Genomic DNA, 20892 nt, shown 5'->3' with positions numbered 1-20892 from the left:
GTTTCATACTTCCTTTCAAAAACGTTTCCTGCTGAATCTTAAAACACATTATGCTGCCAACTCCTCAGCTATGACACTTGTCTAATTTCCACCAGCAAGTATATACATTATATCAAAAGGCCTCTGGCCTCTCCTATGTATTGGCAGAGTGGCTTCTGATTTTGTTGCAGGTTAAGTCCCAACCCAACTAAGAACAGAACGTACAGAGAAGCAGGTTCTGCAGATTCAGTTCTGAACTGAATGGGTGCTGCATACAGAGAATGGCTGTCCAACAGATAAGTGCCTCAAACACTAAGCCCTTCCAAAAAGGATAGAATTGTCCCACTCAGCTGATCCAGAATGACAGTTCTGGTAGGTATTCTTATTTTAAGGGAATGATCCCATCCACCACGAACTTAGTGCTTGCCTATGGATATATGTTAAGTAGAGAACCAGTGGGAAGTCTATGCAAGTCTCATCAACCCCTGTGGGAGATGAAATTTGTGCCAGTGCACATAACTGTTCTGCAGTTACCGGGACCATAGCCCCCATGTAAACTGCAAGCTGTCTGTATTTGTGAACTGTCCCTCAGTTTTGTGGGAGCACTGACTTCTGAAATAAGTTTTACTCCTTTGAGAGACTTTTGCTTCGTTAATAAGACTGACAAGTATCCACCAATATAGCCAAAGAGGCACAAATTGCTTTCAGGAGTAACCTGGTAAGGCTGTGATTTGTTTTTTCAATACATGCTTATAATTAATCTGTGAACAGGCCGTGCAATATTGAGATACTCACATTTACATCTGTGTGATGAATTAAAACACAGAGTGCTGGGAGGATCTAGGAGAAAGAGAAAAGGGTATTCAAAATTCTGCAGGAAAGCTCACAGTGATAAAATTTCAACAAAGTAGTAGTTTTACCTCCTGGATCGTTTCCATTGGTGGAGGCGGGTCTTTGTGGCGACACAAGTTGACCATTACCCAAGTAACATTTCTTAAGAAAGTTATTGGAATAGATGGGCTGATGAATGACAGCAGAGGCTTCACCACTCCAAGACTAATGACATAATCTCTACACTGGGGTCCATCACCTGTATAAACATGGAGGAGCTTGTGGGTAGAAGAAGTATCAACACTGGTCTATCAAAATTGCTTTTCCCCATTAGGATAGCTCTCTCTGTATGTGAACAGTTTGAAATAAGCAACTTCCAGGTACAGACGCAGTTTGTTAGAATGGTTGATTTGTAGAATTAAGAGTTGGAAAGGGTGCTTGCAAGTCATCTAAGTCCAGCCTCCTCCTTGATGCAGAAAATCTACAAAGGATGGCTGTCCAGCATCTGTTTGAAGACCTCTGGACAGAGAGACGCCACTCCCAAAACCCCTTTTGGGAAAGCAGAAAACAAGCCCTTGCCTTTTACTGTAACAGCCCTTCAGGCATTTGAATAGTGTTGTTGGGGCAGCATTTGAAGTAATGAGAAATGAGAATGCTTCTACATTTCAGCATTTTTAGCCAATGTGTAAAGTCAAATTGACAAGTGCTATGGAGAAATTTAGAGTAATACACATTTTAGAGAAGACCCCTAAATAACCCAGGAAGTCCTTTCTCCAAAAAATTGTAGAAGAAACTGATTGTTCATTTTCAAACTTTCTTCTTCTTCTTACCTAGTAGAAGCAGAACAGTTGCTGCTGAGAGAAAATAACTAAGAGAGAAAATAACTACAGTGTAGCTGTAAATCAGATTTTTGGAGGGGGGGGGGAGATTCCGCACTCCATCCCTAAGCATGACCATTATAAATCCCTTTTTGTTACAAAAAAGAGAAAAGGGTGCTTATCAATGTTCTGTTAACATGGCTGTAGCTATTATGAGACAGAAATAACTACAACAAATGCTCTTAGAATACACTGCCTGCTTTTTAACAATTTAATCTTGAATTTTTCCAAGTATGGGCATCTTGGCTGCCATAAATCTTATGCCTCATCTGAACTCTCCCCTCCACATACTCCAAATACCATGCTAGGTTGTTCACTGAAATGTAGTATTTCCAATCTATGAAAAAACAACAGTAAATTCAGGAAACTTGAATACTTTGCATGGTTTGGGGAGGTGGGGGGGGGGAGCAGGACTATTTTTTGTCACTAACAGCTATGTTGTAAGTAGACATTCAAGAGGTTAAGCCTTTTGAAATATGGAAATGCAATTGTGGAAAATGTTTCACCAGTGAGGCCCCTGATTTATTTGTGAGTTCTCCTAAATAGAAGACAAATTGGTGGATGACATAAAAGGTATGCAAATATATGCCCTCTTTTGCATGTGGCTGCGGAGGGCCCAATCCATATATAATGCACTAGGTCTAGAAAATCATGTTGGCACCTATGCACAGGATACACTACCATGACTAGATATATTAAGCTGGCATAATAGCTTCTTCAACCTGCCCTGCCCATTTTTGGACATGCATAAAGTCAAGTATGAAGTCATAACCTTCTTGGCTGAGTGTCCTAGAAGACCTGCCCCCTGTCTTGAAGGTCTTTACCCACCTGGCCTGGGGGAGGAGCTGACTGACTCCAGCCAAAAAACCAGAGGCTGCTGAACAGACTATTGGGCTGGAGTTTTGTTTTGTGGACTTTGCTGGGGGGGGGGGGGGATTGCTGCTGCTCAGCAGCAGAAAAGCTATAGACTTCTGATTCTTAACTGTAGTAGTTTAAAGAATGTAGCTTGATACAGAGAACTAGAAATGCATATGCTATGCGTAGGTATCAGATATTCCACCAACTTGGGAGCTTTGCTTGCTGTGTGATGAATACCGACAATAAGTTCACCATGACCTGAATAACTCATGTAATATTCTTCCTTGTGATTTACTTGTCTGAACCTTCATGTGCCTAACTAAAATATGCTTTGGGAAAACACTCCCCAGCACAATTGTGTACAAGGCATCGCTGGAGAAAAATAGCTTTCATTCAGTAGTAAAATTCTCATTGTCATAGTAGTGGAGTTTCTACACAGAAATGCAACAAACCTATGATATTGCCTAAAGCCCATACTGCCTGCTCACAAACATTTTGATGGGGCGAATGCAGCAACCTCAAAAAAAGTGGGACAGCATCTGCAAAATAAAGAAAAATATCATTATGACTCATTTTTTTTTAGTTTCCATAGCCCCTTGGCTAAGATCTAAGATTTAAACTTTAAATCATGCAATATATAGACAGCCATTCCTCATTCAAAGATATTCAGATTGCAAATGAGGCAGTCGCAATTTGTCTAGTTATCACTCAACTGATACATAATTTCAGGGGCTTAGTGCATGGAACTGAACCTCTTGAGAAAAAAGAAGCGCCTTTCTGAACCTCCAGTTCTTCCTCCAAAGCACTATAATGTTCAAAATAAATCTTTCAAATTTTGTCCAACAGGCAAGATGCACAACTGTGTCTGGAACTTAACATATCTCTCCAATGAGATGTAGCACACTCAGTATGCAGACAGAACAATGATGTGTAAAAGTGGAATTACCACACACTTATTTATGTTCCTTTTGCATTATGGCTGAAGGTAGCATAAAGCCTCCGTCATTGCCACTTCAGTTTTGCAAAGCTCTAAAAAGGGTATCCTTCTCCTGTGGAATACTTCTAAGCATGTAAGGCACTAAATCCCAATGACAGCACATTTTCCATTTTCTATATTTTTTATCTTTAAGCAACCATTGGGTTGGATTCAGACCTCCTGTGAACACTGCTGACAATCTCTCCTACTTCCTGCAGCCTCTTGAACAGCTATGAAGGGTTGGGAGAGCTTGTGAAATAGTATGAGAGTTGTCACTGGGATTTGCCGAGGCGGCAGGGAAATTGGTGAAAACCACCTTTCCAGCAGGAAACCCGCATTGGTTCTTCATCCCCTCTGAGAACTGAAGAAGTCCTTTCACTCAGGTAAGGGCAAGTCTGGATCCAACCCATTATAAAAGAAAACTAGAGAAGTAACTCTTTTTTAAAAATATAAAAAGTCTTTTATACCGATCAAGAAACACTGAAAACAGTCATATATCAGCAGTGGATAGTTCCAGAGATATTCTTCAGATTATATATATTTTAAAGGCAATTCCACATATTCAAAACGATGTCCAAACACTAAACAGCAGTTAATCTTAGCTACGATTAGTGAAAATAAGTCAGTTTAAAAGCTTGGTTGGCTTGTTTCCCACTAATCAGAGTTTGTCTAGGTTCAGATGTCACGAGCTGAAGTTGTTCTAAAAAGGAAGAGAAAGTTTATGGATGACTCTTCATAGTGGTGCCAGAAGGAAGGCGGGAACTAGGCTTGTTATTGTAATGCTAAACTATGGTTTAGTGTTACATGCAAATATGGCCACAAGCTCCAAATCAATTCGTTACTTACTAAATCCCATATTTCTGATCACAAAGCAGGAACACCTTCAGTGCTATCCAAATTTAATTTCAATTTAGTGAGATTATGTACACACCTTCCTTTTCAGTGTATGATTCATTGATTAGCATTTAGAATTTAATCATCCTGGCTACAGCATCAAAGAACCAACTCATTGGTACATGTGAATGAATACCCAAAGAAGAAATATAATGTGTGCATAGTTCTACTCAATCAGCAAGGCATTTTTGCAGGAGTTAAGTACTGATTAACTTACTGGATTGAACGACAGCTTGCGTTTGTTCAGAAGTTCCGGATGCAATATTTGTCAGTGCCCATGCTGCTTCAAACTGTAAAGATGGACTAAGAATATAATAAGAAACAAACAATAGTTTATTACAATACTTTTGATCAACTGCTTGAGAAAACAACTGTTCCTTTAAAGGCACATACTCACTTGTCATCTCTTTCAAGGCAGTGCACTAATATGGGTAATATTCCAGATTTTATTAAGTCATCAATAGGTGGGTTGCGATCACTGGAGAGTAGTTTTCTATTCAGAAATATTTGGAAAGTAGAATATCAAACTTTCGGGCAAAGTTCAAATGGCTCCAATTGTTTATTATAGCTAAAAACATGAAGAGCAGCTAACAGGGATTTCACAGCATACTCCATTTCCTATCTTAACATAAAAATTAAAAAATATTGTAGTAATCATTCTGATATTTCATAAGTAACAATCAAATACAATTTAAATTTAAACCAGTAATTCTGAATGCATTATCTTCTCCCCCCCCTTCCTGACATTTGTAAAATATATTTTAAAGTCCAAAATGTCTTAAATTAAATCAAAATTAAACTGAAAGGAGATCAAAGGCAAGCAAATGTGCCCATTTGCCTCTTTTTAAAAAAGAAGACACAAGATAGCTACCTGGGCCGGAGTGCTAGACACTACAAAAACATGCTCATTATCCTGCTACAGAACATCATATAGAGATTGCTGGTGATTGAAAGACTTGAATAAGACTGGTTCTCTCCTTTTTTAGTGGGTAAAGTTCTTGTCAGGATGGAGAGAATGGATGGCTGCAGAAATGTGGAATGCTCTCCCCCAGGGAGGTTTCCCTGGTACCTTTGTTACAAATCTTTAGGCGCCAGGCAAAATCATTTCTCTTCTCCAAGGCCTTTTGGCTAATTAAATAATTTATGGCCTTTAAACTGGGGGAAGGGTGTGGGTTATTGTTTTCATTTGTTATTGCATTATGCATTCTTGTGTTTTTATATTGTAAACCACCCTGTGAATGATGGTATATAAATTTTAAAAATAAAATAAAGAAGTACAGTGGTGCCCCGCAAGACGAATACCTCGCAAGATGAAAAACTAGCTAGACGAAAGGGTTTTGAGTTTTTTGAGTCGTTCCGCAAGACGAATTTCCCTATGGGCTTGCTTTGCAAGATGAAACGTCTTGCGAGTTCTTGCGAGTTTGTTTCCTTTTCCTTAAAGCCGCTAAGCCGTTAATAGCCGCTAAGCCGCTAATAGCCGTGCTTCGCAAGACGAAAAAACCGCAAGACGAAGAGACTCGCGGAACGGATTAATTTCGTCTTGCGAGGCACCACTGTACATGTGTGAGCGAAAGTGTGAGGTGCCAAGCATCTTGAGCAAAAGGGTATAGGGTGGCTCTAGTCCTGAAGCACCAGACCTATCGTAAACAGAACAAAGGTTTCTTGTATACCTTGGAGAGGAGTTTAGAGCTGGACAACTGGCTGGTCAAGTATTTCATGAGGCCAAAGAATGACACTACACATGTGACAGTCTACTGCTGTTTATTTCATTATCATGCCATGTGTTAGCAAGAGAAGGAGTGAGAACTGTTTTTCCCCTAATCTTGAAGCAGTCAGGTTCATACCCATGATACATTAGATAATGCATGAAGATAGAACAGGTCAAGCTGTTGCCACTGATATATGGGAGAGCTGCTTTTAAAAACTGACATTAAATAGTTTAATATATTAATGAAATATTTATAGACCACACTTTATCTATCCAGGTACTAGGTCTGAGTCCAGAATATAAAGCAAAAAAGGCAAAAAATATGAAGGCAGTTAAAACTATGACATCAAAATATTGAAACCATGGGTAGCCAACATGGTGCCACCCAGATATTGCTGGACTATAAGGTAAAGGTAAAGGGACCCATGACCATTAGGTCCAGTCGTGGCCGACTCTGGGGTTGCAGCACTCATCTCGCTTTATTGGCCGAGGGAGCCGGCATACAGCTTCCGGGTCATGTGGCCAGCATGACTAAGCCGCTTCTGGCAAACCAGAGCAGCGCACGGAAATGCCGTTTACCTTCCCGCTGGAAGTGGCGTGCTTTCAAACTGCTAGGTTGGCAGGAGCAGGAACCGAGCAACGGAAGCTCACCCCATCGCGGGGATTTGAACCACCGACCTTCTGACTGGCAAGTCCTAAGCTCTATGGTTTAACCCACAGCACCACCCGTGTCCCAGGATTGCTGGACTATAATTCCCATCAACTTCATCCAGCCTAGTCAATGATCAGGGATGATGGGTGTTGGGAATTCAAGAACATCTGAAGGAAACCAAGCTATGAATAAATATAACCCTGGGATAATCACTCACTTAGAAATCCTTAAAATACCCCATCAAATAAATCAGTCTTGATCTGATACCATCATGATAGCAATGTTGGCACCAGCAGCACTTTTAAATGAAGGGTATTTTACACATCAGGTGCAGGTTAGTTCACTTCCCCTGACAATGGAACAAGGAGAAGAGCCCCTCTGGCAACTACTTCTTCAAGTATGTGACCCAATACCTTGAACTGGGCTCAAAAGCAGATAAGCAGCCAATATAACTTTGAAAATTGGCATCAAGCAACTCTATCAGGCCTTACCCATTAAAATTCTGACAGCTGCATTCTACATTTATTGAAGCTTCCAGTTTGTCTTCAAGGCAGTCTTGTAACTTCATGGAAGTTACAAGAGCATGGACTGCTGTGGCAAAATGGTCCCTGTCCAGCCAAAGCTGGTTACTTTCTTTGGCTCTTTTTAATTTCTCTCTTAATTTAACTGTTAAGATGGCCCTGGCATTCCAGGATAAAAGTTAAAGAGGGAGAACGCTTATTTCATGAATCATTCAATTACATGTTATATAACCTTCTTGAAAGTTATATTTGGCAAACTAACAAAACATCTGACCAACCATCCAACTTTTATCATCTATTAAAAGTGCACTATTTAAAAAAAAATACCCTGAAACAATTTTCCTTAAAATATATATCATTTTATGCCCAGTTACTTCTGGCATTTTGTGAAATATTGATTTCATCAATATTTGCACGCGAAAAATGGAATTCAATTGTTGATCAACGTGCTCCAAACCATTTTAGAATATGTCAAATACAGATTATCAAAGTAGTGTTCACATTAAGAGCAGTTGAAGAACCAACATTTTCAGTCATAACACAGTACAGCTACCGATTCCATTAACAAACTGTACTACCACAGAAGAAAGCATATCTGTGTAAATTATTCTCTTACCTTGCAGCCTGCACTGCGCTTAACTGGATACCTTGGTTGTCACTTGAAGCATTCTAAGAAATAAATATATTTAAAAATCAGGACTTTCACAATATAAGTGAATTTTAAAAACAGAAGTGGTTAAGATACTTACCTGCACTATTGCCTCTAGAGACGTGTTTTGCTGAAACAAATATCAAAGCATTAGAAATGTATTCAAAAAGACATACGTATATAATATTTAATCACCAATTAGTTCTTACCACTCTGAAGTCACCATCTATATCAGAATCTTCACAGATATCTTCATGAGGTACGTTTCGTCTCTTTAACAGATGCTCATCTCTTTTGTTCTTTTAAATACAAAATACAAATTACATTCAGACAAGGGGTATCTGCTTTCCCCAATGCTTTAAAAGTGTATTATAAATATTTGTAAAATTAAAAAAATGCAAATATGTAATGTAAGAAAAATGCAGTGTACAAAGCAATAAAAAATATTAAGGGTAGAAAATACCATAAGAGGCTTTTAATTCGTATTACAGTATAGAAAAAGTAAATGTGTTACATGATTTACACAACCTGACACAGTATACATTTATATTCACCACTGGTAATTTGCCAACCAAATTTTATGTTCATATAGGTAACAGTTTTGTGTAATTCTAAAGCTTGCATGTTCCAAAGTTTTAAATGATCAAGTACATAAACCTTTTGGGGAGGAACAGAGTAATGGAACTAAAGAGTGGTCTATTCATGGAGTTTTACATGGAGCAGTTGAGGAATGGCAGCCATGGATGAAAAAGAACTATGCAGCTGAAAGGTTACTGTAAGTCACTTTGGAAATATCTAGAATTCTGAAAAGCAGCATAAAAGCTAACTTAGAACAGTACTTAGAACAGTATCCAACAATGCAGCTCCATTAGTGAAAGGTCTGCCTGCATTAGTGAAAGGTCTGTCTTGATCTTACATTAATATGTATATATGCATTTATTTGATATTGTTCTTTTCCCACTCCAAAGTTTCAGACTTTTTCGAAGGAGCAGAGTGATGCAAGCAAAAAGCAAGTTGTCTGTGCAGAAATGTGCCTTACATGGCAATAGTCAAGGAACAGCAGCAATGAGAGAGAAAGGAGTATGCAGAGCAAATAGCTATCCCCAAACATTGGATGCTCTGTAGACCTCCTCTAAATTCTGAGCACATATCATCACACACATATTTTAAAACTTTTTCTGCAGTCAAAGGGAGAGCCAAAATTCTCCTAATACTGTACATTTAATACAAATAACCTCAATTATTTTTGAAAAGGATTTTCCTTGCTACACATGCCCAATTAAACTTAAGTGCAATTTCTATCTACATAAGGAAAATAAGTATTATCAATGATATACACCCAAACAAAAAAGTCAATTGTACAGCAAGGAAATAACTTGGGTAAATAATCACTTTATAATGTGCAAAGCTTAAAGAAATCCATCATTATACATAGAAAACAATAACACATATTTAAACAGCAGTATTAGTAGAGCTCAATGCTTCAAGTGAAATCAAACAGAGGTGAGACGAATCAAATTTAAACGGTTTAGCATTGCAGCTAGTTACCAATTAAAACATTGACCATGGCTGGGAAACTTCTAATGACAGGGAAAAGTAGTACTTCAGGACTGAAGCATCTGGAGTTTTCCATCAACAAATAAGAAACATAAGTTTGTAAATTTATGAACTTTGTATGTTCGTCATACTCAGTGAAGAACCATTAAAACTTAAGTCAATTGATTTCAATAGGAATCTGCAAGTGTGACTGGGGTGATTTGGGTATACGAGTTTTTTCATATATGTGCCATCCCTGGAACATAATCTTCATGCAAGATGCTTTTGTACGAGAAACTGAAGTCACCAAACAAAATTGACTGGCATTAGATTTAGGGCAATTAAAAAATAGTGCTTCACACAGTTCATAATTAGCCAATGGAATTCACTAAAAGATGCTGTAATGGGCATTAGTTTAGGCAGCTTTTAGAAAGATTAGAAAGTTTCATGTTCTCCTCTATGGATAGGCATACTATAGGATGCAATTCAGGAGATAATTGCTAGAAATTATGGGCTTGATCCAGTCTAAAATGGCAGAGCTTCTGTGGCTCATGTTCCTTGACTGATGAGAGGTGGCAGAGGATTCTTTAACATGGGGAAAGGGAAAGGGAACAGAGCACATCTCTTTATTCTTTATGGCAATGGTTCACAAAGGGTATGGCGCGCCACACTGGTGTGGCAGATGAGGATGGCAAGTGTGGTGGGAAGATTCAAGGACAGTCAAAGGAACATTTAAATAGTATAGTATAGTATTTTTTTTTTATTTGCAGAATATGGATAGGTATTTTTTTCAAAATCAATCACTGCTCAGAGTTGTTTCTTTTTGTTTTCCAATGTATTTATTATCAATAATTTTTTTTGGTGTGGCACGAACCAATTTTTATTCTAAAAGTCTGGCCCTGAGAAAAGAGTTTGGGAACCACTGCTTTATGGGGACTGCTGCACCTGCAGTAGATTGGATCAAGCCCACACTAAATTAAGTGATAAATAGCATTAAATCTTACCTTTCTTAATTCCACAACGACTTCATTTCGTTGTCTTCTCATAGTCTGTAAAGTTACACAAGAAAGTTACATCTAGTTTCCACTGTTTATTAAGGCACAAACTACAGTGTCTTGAGACCTAAATGTCAATGTGGGGTTCAAACAATTCCCCACATGAAATTATAGGTTAACTATTCGAAGCATGAAAACTGCATACCCTTTGTTGTGGCTGTCTGAATTGGCTGCCTCAAGCCTTAAAAATGAATATTTAGCATTAGAAATTTGATGAAAGAAAAGTAGGTACAGTATTCCAACTACTGAAACCAATGTAACTAGTTAAGGGGAAGCCTGGGGTCATATTTTAATACATGGTTTTTCTTTTATAGCTCTCATGTTTATTTTTCTTATTTATATCTTACTTTTCTTCCATCATAGAACCCAAAGCAGGGAACACCCATCTAGACACTGACCAGACCCAGACCTGCTTAGCTTCAGCCAAGGAGATGGGTGATGCTTTTAAATCATACCCTCATCCACTATGGCAAAATGAAGTAACCTAGCTATTGCCGAATCTCATTGTCTCATGAAAGTAAGCCTGATACAGAAGATACAGATTTAGTCTCTCTATCTGAATACTACCTAATGTTAGCAGTGCTTTTCTTCTAGAAAAAAAAGGTACTGTTAACTATGTATCCTTGAGTACTTGCAGAAAAGAAACACTAACTGTTAGGCAGTTGACATGTTTACTAATTGTATACAGACCAGTGAAACCTGCAACAAAATGAGTAAAAGTAGCCCACCTGGCCTGAAAAAAAGGCTAGCATGATCAGGTCATGGGTGTGAGCAGAAGGGAAGAAAAAAAAATATCAATTTTTTTTGTTTTCTAAGCCTCCTGGACCTTCTTCTGCTGTGCTACATAAAAACACCAGAAGTATCAGTTCTCGTGATGGCTGTCAGACCTGAGCCATTTGGGGGACCAAAACAAGAAAGGAAAACTGCTCTTTTCCTTTCCTTCCTTAAACATCCCTGTACGTTACATGAAGTGGAGGTGATTTCTAAAACATTAGGAGACATATCATCTCAAACCTAATCACACACACCCTTATTTTCTTCAGCTGGCATCTACATCTATATTCACTAGGAAAGCCAAACTCAGCCAGTTCCCTGAGCAGACGCAGTATACATGCATCCCATAATCCTCAAAATAAAAAAAATCCTTCCAGTAGCACCTTTAAGACCAACTAAGTTAGTTCTTGGTATGAGCTTTCGTGTGCAAGCACACTTCTTCAGATACACTGAAACAGAAGTTGCCAGATCCTTCTATATAGTGAGAAGGTGGGGAGGGGTATTACTCAGAAGGGTGGTGGGAATGGGAGATTGGCAGATAGCTGAGATGAGCCTGCTGACGACTCTTAACGACTGTAATAGGTCTTACAGGAAAAGGCAAGGGGTGAGAAGGTGAGAAATGGCTTAGTCATGTATAATGGGATAAGAATCCAATGTCTTTGTTCAAACCAGGTCTCTCCATGGTTTTAAGTTTGGTAATGAGTTGCAATTCAGCAGCTTGAAAGAGAAAAGAGAAGCTGCTGAATTGCAACTCATTACCAAACTTAAAACCATGGAGAGACCTGGTTTGAACAAAGACATTGGATTCTTATCCCATTATACATGACTAAGCCATTTCTCACCTTCTCACCCCTTGCCTTTTCCTGTAAGACCTATTACAGTCGTTAAGAGTCGTCAGCAGGCTCATCTCAGCTATCTGCCAATCTCCCATTCCCACCACCCTTCTGAGTAATACCCCTCCCCACCTTCTCACTATATAGAAGGATCTGGCAACTTCTGTTTCAGTGTATCTGAAGAAGTGTGCTTGCACACGAAAGCTCATACCAAGAACTAACTTAGTTGGTCTTAAAGGTGCTACTGGAAGGATTTTTTTTATTTTGACTATGGCAGACCAACACGGCTGCCTATCTGTAACTGGAACCATAATCCTCAAAGTTAGAGAATGGTGGAATGTGTTCTGCTGGTGCTACTTAGCTCAGGGAACTTGCCTACACTGTTCCTTGTCTATCATCACTGTGGTACTTTAAAGAACGGGGTGAAACAGCTAAGGAAGCTGTATCACCCCGTCCCAATATTTTTAGGAAAACTTTCAATTGCTCTAAATAGAAGATTGACAATTGCTTTAAAGAAGCATATTTTCATACCAATACTATGGCTTTCAAAAATTAGTATAGATCGGTGCCAAGTTTAAAAGCAGTGACAAAAATAAGCAATGCATAGAAAGATTATAGAGAAGGAAAACATCTAAAAATACAACCCTATCCAACACCTAACCAACAGTACTGTTGCTCAATATTTAAAGTAAGTATTTCAGGCATGACCATTCATGTTCTATTGTCCAAAACTGACATTGACAGCCAGAGGTTTCACACCAAGGATTTCCTATAGGAAGGCGTTTCTAATACACACCCATCAGCATACATACAGGCAACAAAATATCTGATTAAACTCAGACAGGGTCAATAGTTCAAGCATGAATGAAAATGTGGCTTATAAAATCTGAGAATATGTTGAGAGCCACTGCACAAGCAAAATTAATAGGGACACCAGAAAATCACTAAAGCATCCCCTGTAGCACTGGTTCTTAAGGTTTGTTGTACTCATTATACGTACTTGGAAACTACAACTAATTCAGAATGTGACAGCTAGGCTGGTGAATGGGAGTGGAGGCCATATAACACTGGTAGTGAAAAACCAACATTGGCTCTAAGTACGTTTCCAAGCACTATTTGAAGTGTTGGTGCTGAACTTTAAAGCCCTAAACTGCCTTGGCCCTGTATTCTTTGACATTTCCACTGCAGCAGAGACAAGTTAGTTCTTTGTTTAAATTTAAAACGAAGTGAATTGCCTCTTCAGCAGGTGGCATGAATCTTAAAGATACCACAGTCCTTCAATTTTCTCCTATATGATTATGGTCTCAGGGATCACTTAAAACAAGACCATGGTCCACTGAATTGCTAGAGACTCTGGCCAGCACTGCTCATCTCACATCTTGCCTCACATCCATAAAGATTGGCAGTATGGCTTTGAGTTGCTCCTGCCACCTTCTCCAGTTTCTACTTATATTTCTGAAAATCCAGTTTAAAAAACTGGAGCTGCTATTCCAAGGGCAATCTTAATATCATGAAGCCAACAGGTATCCTCTGAAGTACAAAATCTGATTTTAATGCAGAAGTGACTCCACTTCCAGGATCAAGAACAAATTTCTGCTATCTGCACAGATCTAGGAACCCTCTTGATCAGGTCTTACCAACTGAACAAGTAAACCAAGAGATTGCTTTAGGTCAGTGTTTCCCAACTGGGGGCCATATGGGAATGCCAGGATATTCCAAGGGGGCCACAGGTGAAAATTGTGTAAATGGGGCACCACAGCACAAGGCTAGGGGGCCACAGAGGTAAGTGAGAAGTGAAGAAAAAAAATCAGTAAAAAAATAAATATTCCTGATTGGTTGGCTATCTGCTTGGCCAATCGCAAGCAGGGGGGGGGGGTGGCCCACAAGGGCTTAATGTTTCTTTTTGCCATGTGTGTTTTCTTAGAGCAGTCCTGATTTGTTTCCTGTGGGAGAGGGCGATCGCTGAGGCTCTCATTTTGATCAGTAGAGCCCGTGATCCAGAACCCCACGGTCAGTTAAGTGTAGGGGTGGGGTGGCAATGGGTAGGCCAGTGTGAGTCGGAGCTGCTTGTTGCTACCGCCAGTGCTAGACCCAGTGGCAGCCTGGGCCTGGCTCTGCACGGCGCAGGGTGCAATCCACCCCAGCACCTAGCTGAACAGGGTTGTCTGGTGCTGCTGACTTGCATCTAGTAAATAACTAAGTGTCTACACAAAAGAAAGCCACACTGAGTTCAGTGAGCCTTACTCCCAGGTAAGGGTTTGTGGGGCTATAGAGTTTTATCTGGGCAGCCAGGGCTCCTCTGGACAACAATATCTTTTTGCACCAGGTCAGTGAGGACCACTTGTTTTTTAAAATTCTCCCATTTTCACATAACTCCCTGTGCGCCTTTTGGACTGTATCTGTAGGTTTCCCCCTCCGTGTCAAATAAGTGTTGTTTACTTTTTATAATACACAGAACATGGCTCTCCCTCAGGAGGTTCTGGACTCTCCTTCCTTGCAGGTTTCTAAGCAGAGGTTGGATGGCCATCTGTCATGGATGCTTTAGCCAAGTTTCCTACATTGCAGGGGGATGCACTAGAAAGATGACCCTTGAGGTCTCTTCCAGCTCCACGATTCTATGTTTTTCTGCTTCAACAATATTTCATTATCATTTTACGTAACTGTATTTTGTATAAATTATAAAGAATATAAATAAAGCATGTTCTATTTACAAACAAGTTACTTAAATAACTACTTTTCTACCAGTAGGATGGGGGAGGCATGGGTATAGCCAATATTTTTGTTAGGGGGGCAGAACCTCAGATTTGTATTGATTTTTACTTATGGGGGGGAGCTGCCCCCCCAGGCTATGCTCTTGGGGGTCCACAGGTCAGGAAACATTGCTTTAGGTGACTGTATTTTTAGATGTAGCAATAAGAACAGTGCATGATCTGAGATTATGTCCAGGATCTCTTGCAATGACGGCATGTAATCAGAAATGTGGGTCAGCATCCTCTGAAATATTGTAAGGATCCTGTGATACATTTCACTCAATATGCACTCGAACTATGTAGCAAAGTATTTCAGGAAGGTCCTAAATCTTCCCACACTCCAACTACAAACCAGCAGAGATTTCAGAGGTGTAACATTCAGAATGTAATGTCCCCAAGCTTCAGCATCAATACAGAATTGCAACATTATAAAAGTAGAATTTGCTGATGACAGCAGGGCAGAACAACTTCTGAAGGAACTGTTGAGCATAATGACACTTGAAAAAATTCAAATCACACTACATAATGCATCTATGACAAGCATTAGGAGAGCACTATAGCAAAGGTTTGCTATAGGTCAATGTCAGAGAAACACCGATTTGTAGAGTTGTACCCCAAGGGTCATCTAGCCCAACCCCCTGCAATGCAGGAATCTCAGCTAAAGCATCAGTGACATAAGGCCATTCAACCTCTGCTTAAAAACCTCCATGGGAGAAGTGTTCACAAGCTCCTGAGGGAGTTCCACTGTCCATACCACTGTCAAACAGCTCTTACTGTCAGTGTTCTTCCTAATGTTTAGTCAGAAATTCCTTTCTTGGAACTTGAAGCCATTGGTGCGGGTCCTACCCTCCAGAGCAAGAGAAAACAAGGTTGCTCCATCCTCCATGTGACAGCCTTTAGTTATCTTAAGATGGCTATCATATCGCCTCTCAGTCTCTTCTTTTCCAGGCCAAATATAACCAATTCCTTCAAACCATTACTCATAAAGAATGGTTTCCAGACCCTTGATCATCTTGGTTGCCCTCCTCTGCACATCACCTTCCAGTTTGTTAATATCCTTAAGTTGTGGTGCCCAGAACGGGACACAGTACTCCAGGTGTGGTCTGATCAAGACAGATTAAAGCAGAACTTTCCTTGTTAAGGATATTATACTTCTGTTGATGCAGTCTAGAATAGCATTAGCTAAGCATGTGGTCTAGTAAGACCGGTCTTTTTCACATGTACTACTGGTAAGCCAGATGTCCCCATCTTATATTTATGCAGCTGGTTCTTCCTGCTTAAGTGTAGAACCTTACATTCATCTCAACTGAAATTCATTTTGTTAGTTTGGGCCCAGTTCTCCAATCTGTTATAGTCATCTTGAATCCACATTCTGTCTTCTGCCACATTAGCTACCCATTCTAGTTTGGTACCATCAGCTAACTTAATTGGACCTGCCTCCATTAACCCCAAACCCCACTATTCCAATAATTAAAAAAAAAGACAGCAAGCTGGTTGTTCAACTCCACAACACATCTAATTGTTTAAAACACAAAGCTAGTTTAAAAGCCTGTGTTTGGACTTTACAAAATAGGTTTAGTCATAGTCCACTAACCGTTAAGTAGTGTGGAACTGTGTTATTGATTTGCTCCCCTGATATATGTTATCTTGTATAACCTAATGGGCTTATTACTGTGACATAACTCTATGTGTGCTCAATTACCCCAAAAAATCCAGAGAATGTAGATCTGAGCATCCTAGGCTTTTTCAAGGAATATATGCAGTTTTTTGGAGGGGGGCTCTAAATGCACATCAAATATCCTGCACCCACAGCAAATAATTGGATCAGAGTGCATGAATATTTTGGCAATCAGAGCCTCAGAGACACTAATTTCAAAATGACAGAAGGTATCTCGTACACTGGCATAAATCATGTTTCCCCCTGTCCTTTTCATTACTTTATCTCACAACGATCAAATGTTATCTGTAAAAATACTGCTTCAAAATTTATCTCTGAAAGAAATGGGTGTTTTACAAACTCCTGAAAATTAAATCATATGTTGGATTTTCCAACTGCACACTGGAAACTAGGATTGCAATTATAAACATATTTATTGGAGACCAAGCCCAGCACAATTCAATGAGAATTAATTCTAAGTAATAAACACACGTGGGATTGAACTGTAAAGCTTATTAGAATTAAAAGTGATCCAGTGTAAAATGCAGTGTTATAAAGGCTTATGTTAAATATGCCTATTCAGAAACAGCAGAACAGTAAGTAAATCCAGATCATGGTCACAAAGACAGATGGATTTTGGATGACTAAGGAATTTGATTCAATACTGGGGATCCCTTTGTCCTGGGAGCACAGGACTCAGGCAGAAGGTCTGTTTTCAGGAGAGCAGGGAAGTGGAACCTAGGGCTACCATGAAATATTCAGTTCCACACCCCATAGAGTGCTGTACAATCCTACTCTACAGAAAAGCAAAGTGGGAAAGCCCTCTTTTTAAAAAGCTGTATAGTTACCATGTCAACAGCTGACAGACTAATTCCAGTATTTTTCATGTTTTGAATGAAAGCTTTAAATAAGCATATCACAGAACAGATGCAAAATGTTCAGCCGTTGCTGCCTAGAATACATGACATTTATGAAGAATTCAAAAGTTATGCTAGCTGCTGGCAAGTATGCAGGTAAATTGGTGAAGGGCAAAAATTCATGATATTTTCCCAACTGATTATTCAGAAATACACAATATTTCTTTGAAAAAATGCAAAGCAGAGGGCAGCACTATACAAGTCATGAATTCTTCTGGGAAGTCTTGGAACTACAGTTTTTTCAGAGAGATCAAGGCTCTTGAAAAAAATCCATCAACCTCACACAATTAACCACTTTCACTTAAGGAAAAATTGTCATTTTTAGGCCTCTCTAAATGAAACATGAAGTGCCATCTTATATACATTTACTCAGAAGTCCCACTGAATTCAATGGGATTTACTCCAGACAAGTCTATTTATAGGATTGTAATTTTAAGTTAGAATAATAGCTATACTGTGACTATCTTCTCAATTTAAAGATGAGGTTGAGGCTAAAGGACTGTTTACCTGCCAGCAATTCTGGGGGCAAGAGAGATATAAACTGGGACATATTGCTTTCATGCACTTAACAAATGCATGTTAAGTGCCATGGGTGGCCAATCTGTGACACAGACAATGTAATTGGCGGGTATCTGTTCACCAGAACTGTGTGACTGCATGTTCCATAGCTCAGCATCTAGGGGCACAAACTATCTCATGGCACACCAGGGGGTGGGGTTACATATGTATTCATTTGGCTATAAATTGGCACATGCTCAGAAGAAGAAGAGTTTGGATTTGATATCCCGCTTTATCACTACCCTAAGGAGTCTCAAAGCGGCTAACAATCTCCTTTCCCTTCCTCCCCCACAACAAACTGTGAGGTGAGTGAGGCTGAGAGACTACACCATGCTGACTTTCAGACATGCCTTGTGGCATCAGCTAGCCAAGAAGCCTGACCACCATTGTTATACACTGTGGTGTATAACTTGGGACAGAATCCTGAGCTGCTCCAACCTGTATTGATATTCTACACTGCTGAAAAGAGGGGTAATTATGTTTACATGCTTTTGCTCTCCACAGCTGACTATATCCAAAGCCAGATCTTTGACGAGACACTTGAAGTCATACTCTTATTTTATTTTTAAACACAGGGAAGACACAGACTGTCAACTTGGTGAAAAATACTTGGAAATATTTCCCATTTAACTGCTTTAAGTTTAAACTAGCATTTAAATAAAATACATGTGAACATGTTTCTGCTGAACACAGGTGAATGGTTCTGGGAGCAGTCGCTACCTTTGAAGAAATGCTGATTAAAATTTGGTTTTAATATGGTCAACTTGGGGCTGGGTTTTACATATTTTAAAACGCTGCATGCGTCGTGACAGTGTGGCTAAGGAGGCTAATTACATCGAGTACTGCCAGGTAACACGGTAGTTTTGTGTGTGTGTGTTTGTCTGTGTGTGTGTGTGTGTGTGTGTACACACACACACACACACACACACACACACATTTACACACAAACACACACACACATATATAAATATATAAAGCAAACTACCGTGTTACCTGGCAGTACTCGATGTAATTAGCCTCCTTAACCACACTGTGTATATAAATATATAAAACATGTAGCGCCCTAAAAGCTATTTTTGCCGTGGTGTGTAGCTCACAAAGTCTGGTTCCTACGGAGAAAACGCGTGTCACGGGAAGCGGAGAGAGAAAACAGAAGAGAAAACATGTCATCTGACAGGCAGTTTCCATGTCAGGCAGCTGAGTGGGTGGGTAGAGAGGGGCGCCTCCATCCGCTCCAGCAGGGCTGCTGCCCCCCTCCCATTTCCCGCTCTGCTAACCCTGGCCCCAGCTACTGCCCCTTCCCACCCGCCTGCCGGGAAACTCCGAGGCCCAGGACGGAAAAGGAGAGGCAGAAAAGGCCTGTCCCGCTCTCTCCTCCAACGACCCCCCCCCTCGCGAAGCATCCTCGCCACGGCGAGCAGAAGCGGCCAGGCCTGGGCCCTCCCAAAGCCCGCGGGTACGGAGTGGCGACGCGTCCCCTCGTGAGGGAAAGCCAGCCAACCCCACCCACCCGCCGGCCGGCCTTCCCTGTCTCTCCGCTGACGGAGCGGCCGACTCGGGCTCAGGCCTCGCCTCGAGGTAGGTAGGCCTCGCCACGGGAGATTAGCAGAGACGCCACAGCCAACCGCCTCTGCGGCGGAGGCCTTGTCCGAACTGATCCCCGACCTCGCTTGCCGGCCCACCCGGCCCCTCCCTTCGCGCGAAGCGGGCTGCTAGGCCCGGGCTAAGGAGGGAGAAGAGCTACCTCCAGGTCTCGGCCTTTGTTCTTAAAGTTCTTCAGCCGTTGGTTGTCCAGCTTCTCGTTGTCGGCCATGGCGGGAGGTAGGGAGCGCGGCCTCTCCTCTTGCCTCTCCTCCCTCCTCTTTCTCCGTCGACACCCAGGCCGGACCCAGCCGGGCCCCTTCTTCCCGGCACCGCTTCCGCCCCTTCGCCTCGCTCGCTCGCCTTCCCTTCTGCGCCGCGGCGGGTCTCCCTGGCTGGCCTGGCTTGGTGGCGGGCTGGCGGGCCAAACCGGGCGGCCTCCTCCTCCTCCTCTCGCCTGCTCAAGTCGCTCCCCGCTGGCTTAGGCCTTCCCAGGGCGGCGGAATGTGCCGGTAGCGAAGGGAAGAGAGCGAGAGCGAGAGCGAGAGAGAGAAAGATAGGGGGGAGGGAGGGGAGGGGACGGGCATGGGGCAGGGGAGGAGGCAACAGCCTCGCTCTCAGACGGACGGCAACGGCCACGCCCACCTCTCCCTCCCTCGCGCGCTCTCGCTCTCCCCTCCTCCTCCCGGCACCATCCCCCTCCGACAAGCGCTGGCCTGATTGGCTGGCTCTCCTTGATGGGCAAAGGGGAGGCTCACCGGCACACTGGAAAGAGTGGAGGTGGGTGGGAGGAAAATACGCATTCGAGGGGGAGGGGGGAGGAGGAGAGGAGAAGAAGGCGGGGCCGTGAGGGGAGCGGACGGCGCGAGCTCGTGTTTCGCAGCGCATTTGCTTCCCCAACCGCCAGGGGGGAAGCGGCTCTTTCCCCGCCCCCTCACGCGCGCACACGCCCAGGCGCGAGGCCCTGGCAGCCATTTTGGGGGCTGTGAGGCGGCTTCGGGAGCGCCGTCCCCGGAGTAGGGCAGGAGGAGCTCTTAGGCTGGCCGCTTTTGGCAGGGGAATAAAAGGCACGTCCGGGTTGTTTTCGGCAGATTTCTCCCTTCCTTCCCTCCCCCGCCCACCGTCGTATCGGAGAAGAGCCGGAGAAGCTCGCGGAAAGCCCTGGTTCAGTAGTTGCGCACAAAGTCGCGTTGAGTTCAGTGGTGCGAGGTTAACCCTCAGGAAAACGCGGCGTAGGATCGCAGCCTGTGTGTTTGTGTATCTTTTTTTGGAAACTTGAGTCGCC

The 20892-nt window shown here is 41.7% G+C and overlaps 1 protein-coding gene across 1 annotated transcript in view; it reads right to left on the bottom strand.

Annotated features, from left to right (window-relative positions):
- The window catches only part of KPNA4 (karyopherin subunit alpha 4), a 29808-nt gene extending 9617 nt beyond the window's left edge, over positions 1-20191 (bottom strand). Inside the window, exons 1-10 of the mRNA XM_081008063.1 lie at positions 19771-20191; positions 10487-10531; positions 8156-8245; positions 8047-8076; positions 7914-7966; positions 4814-4909; positions 4634-4719; positions 2999-3085; positions 900-1069; positions 775-819 (exon numbers count right to left, since the gene is read on the bottom strand). Coding sequence (XP_080864189.1) covers positions 775-819; positions 900-1069; positions 2999-3085; positions 4634-4719; positions 4814-4909; positions 7914-7966; positions 8047-8076; positions 8156-8245; positions 10487-10531; positions 19771-19839 — 771 coding nt within the window. The 5' untranslated portion in view covers positions 19840-20191. The remainder of the gene's footprint in view (positions 1-774; positions 820-899; positions 1070-2998; positions 3086-4633; positions 4720-4813; positions 4910-7913; positions 7967-8046; positions 8077-8155; positions 8246-10486; positions 10532-19770) is intronic.
- Between the last annotated feature and the right edge of the window lie 701 nt (positions 20192-20892).

This window comes from Podarcis pityusensis (assembly GCF_964106645.2).
Source record: "Podarcis pityusensis genome assembly, chromosome: 5".
In the NCBI taxonomy this organism is placed as follows: Eukaryota; Metazoa; Chordata; class Lepidosauria; order Squamata; family Lacertidae; genus Podarcis; species Podarcis pityusensis.
The sequence above is the reverse complement of the archived record's forward strand: the minus strand, read 5'-3'. Positions and strand labels throughout refer to the sequence as shown.